Consider the following 7,168-nt stretch of genomic DNA (forward strand, 5'->3'; position numbering starts at 1 on the left):
AAGTCTCCCTTGGGGCCAGACCTGCTCCTACACGCCTAGGACCCCACCTGGATCTCCTGAGCACCCGCTGTCTGGAATCCAGCGGGGCCTTCCGAACTCCTGCCGTCTACGATCCCCGCCTTGAATTCATCGACGATGGACACCTAGGATCCCTGATGGACCCTCAGCTGCTTCCCATGCCCGGGACCCTCCCCCATGTCGCACTTGTTCCCGAAGACTCTGGTCCTCTTCTGGGCCGAACGGGCCCATCCTCGGCTCGGGCCCCATCCCTGCAATGAGGGTCCGGCGAGTTGATGGGTCCCCTCTGGGCCTCACCTGGGTGTAATTGGCTAGGATGTGGGCCCGTTCCAAGGCCATCAGCGTCTCCAGGTCCTGGTTCATGGTGCTGCCAACCAAAAACATCCCGAGGGGACCCTGCATGAGAACCTCCAGGGAACCAAGGCGTGTGTTCCCATCAGGCAGATCCCCAGTCTGTCTGAGCCCAGAGTGGAGAGAACCCTGGGGCTCTAAGGGCCGTGCTTGGTGACGGATCCCTCGTGGGCAATGCCTCCCAGGGACACTCCTGCCTCCAGACTCCCTTCCCAGCCAACATCCCTGGCACGTGGTCACACTGAGAGCACAGTACCCTCGTTCCCCACAGTCCCCACGGTACTACACCCTGTACACCTTGTACCCAGGAGCACAGGGGAGTCTGGGTTTCTCCGGGAATTGCTGACCTGATGCTTGGGGTGGCGTCCCCAAGCCCGGGGCCGACAGTGCCAGGCTGGATGGAATGACTGGCCAGCGAGTGTCCCTGCAGGCTTGGGGGGGGGGTTGAATGTGACTCTGAGATGCGACAAGCTCATGGGACATCATGGAAAAGCCCGTGAATGGGACGTCCCCACATGAACACATGCCAGCAAGTGTCTGAACGGGCTCCCCAGCTAGCAGACTGGGGTTTGGGAATTTCCCGAAGAGGGGCGGAGGGGAGAGCAGGAGAGACTCTGTGCTCCCTGGATGGAGGGGCTTGTGGGCTCCTTGCCTATGAGCTGGGACCCGGGTGGCAGCGGGTGCAGCCTGCCCTCCAGGGGGATGTGGAAAGGCTGAGGCGCCGGGTCAAGGTCTTCGCTTGGGTCTGGAAGTCTCAGCCACAGCCCTGGAGGCCCAGCTCCTCCCCCTGAGCCTGCAGGCCCCACAGCGGCCCGAAAGGATCAGCTCACACTCACCTGTGACCTGTCGCTGTGGGAGCTGCGCCTGTGGTCTACACGGGGTTCGTGGGGGGAGCGCGTCAGTGAACGTGTGGCAGAGCCGGGAACAGAGAGCGTGAGCGTCTCCAGCTGCCGGCAGACACAGAGCACAGTGTGCGCCAGGCAGCGGCGGAACCCTGAGGCGCCACCGTTCTGTCCATGGCGGGTCCCGTGTCATCCGTGTGGGTCAGCGGGGTTCTGTCTGCACTGAGCCCTTCCCCCTGCAGCTCTCACTCTCCGGGAGGGTCTTGGTAACACGCATGGTGGGAAGGGGAGGATTGGCGCCCTCCCACCATCCTGTGCTCCTATGCGGGGGCCCTTGGGCAACCCCCTGCTTCGTCGACAGGTTTACGAATGTCTTCCCAACCCATGGGTTGCCAGCGTGCGTTCTGTCCTCGAGCACATTGGAGGGGTGCCTGGGGGTCTTGGTCGTGTGACGGTCCCCTCTAGATATTGGCTCAGGACATGATCTGTCGGGTGGAGAGATGGACCCTGTGTTGGTTCCTGGACGCTGCTGGGAGTCCGCGTCAATGTCTCTCTCCCCCTCCCTCTGCTCTCCTTCCGCCTCAGCTCTCTCTCTCTCTCAAAGAACTAAGAAATCAGTGGTTTTCAATACACATTGCAGACCGTGGGAGGAATCGCTCTCATGTCTGCAGAGGTGCCGCCTCCTTGGAACGGCTGTATCATGACCTTTCATGGACCCACGAGGATTTCTACAGGAAGCCCCTGGTCGTTCGTGTCTACTGCGGTGTTGTCAACACGTCATGGTACATGCGTTTCAGGAGTGCCACTCAGTGATTCGACGGTTGTCCCCATTCATCTGCGCTCTGGAAGAGTAGTGTCTCCCCTTCTGTCCCCATACCAGTTTTGACCATCCCAGGACGAGGGACTGCATTCCCTATATTCTCTGTTAGCGTTTCTGGGACATCTTTAGCTTAGCACTGGAAGTTTAGAGCTCTCAAGAGTCTTCAGGTCTACTGCCCACCCCGCACCCACCACCCACGTTCCCTCCTGCAAATCCACCAATGCCATGCCCCCCTTTCACTAGAGAAAGGACCCAAGCCGTATTAGCATCTTAATAGATGCGCAGAGATTCTGGGACCAAGGACAGCCTTCATTCTTGATAAAAACTCTCCATAGTGGAGGGAGAGAGGAAATATACCTCAATGTTCGAAAAGCTGTCTAGGAGCCCCCACAGCGAGTACCACTCTCAATGGGGTAAGCCGAGAGCTTTTCCCTTCAGGCCAGGAGCACGGCAGGGATGTCCACCCTCACCACAGCTGCCAGCAGAGCACAAGTCCTACCCTCAGCCGTCAAACAACACAAAGTAATTCAAAGCATCTGAATTGGGAAAGAAGACATCAGACTTGTCCTCCTCACAGATGAGATCCTCTTCTTGGAACCTTTCTATGGACAACCTAAAAGTCTCCACCCCAGGATGGCTAGAACTCATCTGGGAATTGAGAAAGTCGTAGGATAGACGTCGAATGCACAGAAGTCAGTTGCTTTTCTGTGCGCTAACAGGGAGACGAAAGGGAAATGAAGGAATCCATCCCACTTACGATGACACCCAAACCCAGAAGATACGGAGGAATCAACCCAGCAAGGAGGTACAGGATCTGAAAACGACAACACTTGTGAAAGACATCGAGGAAGACACCGAGAAGGAGAAAAATATTCCGTGCTCATGGTTAGGAAGACATAGTATCATTAAAATGTCTACCATTAAATGTCTATCATTAAAATGCCCAGAGCATTCTCCCCACTCAATGGGATTGGGCGTGTCCACCCAGCTCCCTCCACTCAGGGGCAAACCCCGAGACAAACCTGGCCCGGAGGTGCTCGTGGCTGCAGACGGAAGACGGGATTCCCTCCGGGGGGAAGGGCGTGGAAGCCAACACTGTGGGAGACCCAAGGGTGCTGGTCGCAGGGGACAGGGTCACAGACTGCACACTGAGCTGAGTCGCTGGCTGGAGGGTCTTCAGGATTCCTGCGAGGGGGCGGGGGTTCACACCTTGGACCAATTTGCAGCCGGGCGACATTCAGCCTGGCTCAGACCCCAGCCCCAGCCTGGGGCACAGGCGCGGCCCCTCCTCAGGCCCTAGCAGGGTGGCTGGGCTTCCCACGTGCAGCTCTGGACAGCCACGTCCCGGTAGCCCCTGCAGTCCTCCAACAAACACTGTCGGCAGGCTGGTTGGAGCCGAGCCTGTCGAGGCGGCCCTGGTGCAGGGCCCAGGTGTGCGCTTGGCGCTTGCGACCCGGGGTGGCCCCTTCAGGGGTGCAGAGGCCCCCGAGCTCCCTGCGGGTGACTGACCAGTGGAGGTCCTCAGCAGGCTCCAGTCCTGTGAAGGGAGCAGACCTCTGTTTCTCTGGGAGCGCCCGGCCCGGCATGGACCAGCAAGGTACCACCACCTCCTGGGACCCACCATGAGGCCCAGACCAGCATCCTCTGGGCTGCAGATGAGACCAGGAGCGGGTGTAGGCAGAGGTGTTCTTCCCCTCCCGTTGCTTGCGGTCCTGTGCAGGGTGCTGGTCAACGGTGTGGTGGCCTGGACATTCTGCCTGCAGGCCCGAGCGGTGCCCACCCGTCTACTTCCTGCAGCTGGCTGCTGCCCATGGCCTGAACCTTAGCTGCTCAGTGTTCATCGAGCTGTAGAACACCCTGCAGCTGTGGCCCCCCGGGACATGGCACGCAGTCGTGGTCCTGGAGGTAGTAACTGGCTTCTGCAACATGGTGGGCCTCTGTCTCCTGGCTGCCGCGACCACCCAGAGCTTCCCGGTGGCCCACGTACCCTCCTGGGGCCGCTGCAAACAACAGGGCACCACAGTGGCCCTGAGCACCATGAGCTGGGCCCCGGCCCTCTGTGTGCACCCCGGGACTGAGGTCTGTGCTGACATGGAGAGAGACCGCCCATGTTACTGGCTTCAGGAAGGACGGGAGGCCTTCCACCTGTTCCTGGGCCTCGATGTGAGTGTCTAGCCTGAGCCTGGCCTTCCGGCGCTGCCAGTGGTGTTCCCCGGCTGGGACCTAACTGGTCTTCCACATGGTGGCTGTCCCTGTTTTCTTCTGGTGCCTGACCTTCGTGGTCACTAATCACCTGCCACAAGAAGGATCCCCGAGCCCTTCCTCGTCCCCTTGCTCCTGTCCATTAGGCCAGGACAGCAGCCCCAATCCTCTATGTCCTGGCTTTGCATCTCTGCAGGAGGGGGGTGTCTGGAGTCCCTTGGGATCCTCCTACAGCGAGACCTGCTGAGTGGGATGGAGACGGGAGGGGAAGGGGCCCTCGGGTCCTGAGGCTGGGGCACAGGTGCTCTTCTGACCTACGGAAGCTGTGTGTGCTCTATGGGCTGCTGAGTCCCAATTGCCTCCTCTCCTGACGACCCCTTTCCCCTGCCCCCCGGAGAAATCCCCAGATGGGAAACAGAACAGCTAAAGGGGTCCTGCACCCCTCTGTCTGAGGTGGTGCCTCCATCGCTCCTGTGTATCCCTCCCATGCCCAGATGACTTGCATCTATGTCTCCCTTCCCCTTAGCCTCCCCTTCCCCACCTCCCTTCCCTGGAGAGCCAGGAAAGATCCAGGACAGCATCGGAAGGGAGCCGTGTAGGGCCTGGTGACCTGAAATCCAGGCCAAAGCTGGGGTTCTCCAGCCTCTTCCAGCTTGTCCGGGATCCAGACTCAGGCAGCTCTGTCTCCCTCCACCTCAGCTCCTTGGCTCTCCGTTCACCTCACCCACCGCCCCAGGTCTGTCCCAGGGAGGTCCCTCTCCCTCCATCCTGAGCACTAGGAACAAGTCATCAGCCCCTTAGCCCTGTGACCCGAAAGTCAGTGGAGCCCCATGACCTTCCTTGGGTTCCGTCCCTGCTGCTCCCAACCAATGCTCTGGATCCGGCACAGCCCGACACCCCGGCCTCACCCTTGCCACGGTCCATCCCATGCAGCCAGACCTGAAGCCAGTCAGAGCCCTGTACTACCCTCCATGTTAACCAATAAATTCCTCTCCTTGTGTACAAGTTTCTTTTCTTAGGGAAGGCTTTTGGGCAGGGAGAGCAGCAGAGACCCCTGACTGCGCCCTCCACAGCACTGGGGGGGACTGTGAGTGTGTGAGGCCCACCCCATTTCAGCTTCACTCTGCAGCAGGGAGGCTGTGGTACCCTGGGGCCTAGGGCCCAGAGAGAGGATTCATGGAACTGAGAGGGACTTGGACGGGATGGACAAGGGATGCTCTTCGTCCCACCACATATGTAGAGTCTGCTCCCAGAAACCACATTCTCTTTATTGGAGCCTTTCTTGAAGGCACTCGAAATGAGAGATCCTTCTCCCATGAGATAGGAAACAAGAGGCTGGTGTGGTCTCTAGCCCAGGTGGCCGGGCCTCCACCCCCGGTCCCCAGTGAGGCCCGTGTAGCACACGGCAGCCTCGCGGGAGGGGCCCTCTGTGCAGGAGTGGCGTCAGTCCACCCCGTCCAGGTCCTGCTGGCCTCTGCTCTCAAGCTGGACAACCTAGATGGAGAGGTCACGTGAGTGTCCACACGGTCAGAACCCAGCGGTTCTCCCTGAATGAGGTGTCGGTCTCGGGACTGGATAAGCAGGGTGAGCCGACCCCATGATCCCGAGGGTGCGGGAAGGATACGGAGCACTTGCACTGGACGAGTCTGGGCGACGGTGCCTGTCTCACGAGACCACAATGGACCCTATCTCTGCCCATGTGTGTCTTCTTAGGGGCCCACCCGGACCTGGGGTTTGCTAGACTCCCTGAGTCCTAATGTCAGCCAGGCAGGCAGAAATCTGTCCTCAGCCGATGAGTTGCTTAGGGGTTGGGCAAGAGCAGGCCCAGTGGGTCCAAGGATTAGGATCAGGCGGCTCAGACCTTCACATCAAAGAAGGCTTTACGGTAGCTCACTCTTAAAGACTTGAAGGCGGTTCCCTGGGCCACAGCGTGGAGGGGGATGACGTGGGTACCTTATGGGTGGGCTGACATGTTGGTCGGAGCATAGCATGAACGGCCGTCCCAGCATAGCCCTACGAGGGGGGTGTCTGCAAAGGACAGCGGGGAGGGGATGTTCGTGAGGTGGCCAGAGCTACGGGCATGGGGTCCACATTGTGTGGAAGATGATGTGGTCTGCGATAAGGAGGAACGTGGACTCGGGCAGTGGCACATAGCATGGTTGGAGACCCAGCCGTCAAGCGTCAGGACGGGCTTAGACTCCCCAGCGATGAAGGTTTGGGTCACCCTCCTGGGGAAGCAGCCACTAGACAGAGACACACAGAGTGGTGGACGACAGATGACAAATATTCATTATGGCCTTGGGGAGTGGGCCCTGAGCCCCGGGGACAGTCTTCAGCCATGCAGACAAGTGTCCCTTTGGCTGCTTCTGTGAAGGGTTGGCTCCCGCTGCCCCTCCTATGGAGGCGTCCCTTGTGTGGGAGCCTGGGTGGGCAGAGGGAAGGAGGACGAGCTTTGCACAGACTGTGGTGACCTGAGGCCAGCGGCACCTTGCAGTCACTCTGCTGCCAGCCCCATCCTGGCCCTTTGGGCACAGGCTTGGTCGCAGTCCATTATTTCAGGGTCTGGACGCTGGCGTCAGGCCGAGGTGGGAAGGGCCCCGGGTCCCTCAGCATTGTCTGCCTGGAGGCCCCTCTGCGGGGAGACCTGCGGGTACTGGGGAGGCGGCCTGGGCCTAGCCACCCTCTTCTCTCTGGGTGTCTGTCTGGTGCATCTTGCAGAGAGTCTGGGCTCCACAATTCAGGCAGGCTTTGTGTTCGACCACGTCAATACTTTATTGAATGTCAGCAGTCAAGAGAGGCTAGGAAGCAAGGGTGCCAGCCTTCCCCTAGGGATGGAGACCTGCTTCTCCTTCAGGGTCAGGAGGAAATCGCACGGAGGCCTGGGAGCTAGGGTCCCCCATTGGCGCTTCCACTGGTGCTGACTGCGGGTGTCAGG

General features: G+C 59.8%; 1 protein-coding gene across 1 annotated transcript in view; it reads right to left on the minus strand.

The window, feature by feature from the left end:
• The window catches only part of LOC309853295 (USP6 N-terminal-like protein), a gene marked incomplete at both ends in the record, with an annotated part of 53,734 nt that extends 50,117 nt beyond the window's left edge, over nt 1-3,617 (minus strand). Inside the window, 4 exons of the mRNA XM_082711134.1 lie at nt 316-385; nt 717-793; nt 1,206-1,379; nt 3,405-3,617. Of these exons, the coding sequence (XP_082567260.1) occupies nt 316-385; nt 717-793; nt 1,206-1,379; nt 3,405-3,617 (534 nt within the window). The remainder of the gene's footprint in view (nt 1-315; nt 386-716; nt 794-1,205; nt 1,380-3,404) is intronic.
• Between the last annotated feature and the right edge of the window lie 3,551 nt (nt 3,618-7,168).

Source organism: Mustela nivalis (assembly GCF_964662115.1).
Source record: "Mustela nivalis genome assembly, chromosome: 18".
Taxonomy (NCBI): domain Eukaryota; kingdom Metazoa; phylum Chordata; class Mammalia; order Carnivora; family Mustelidae; genus Mustela; species Mustela nivalis.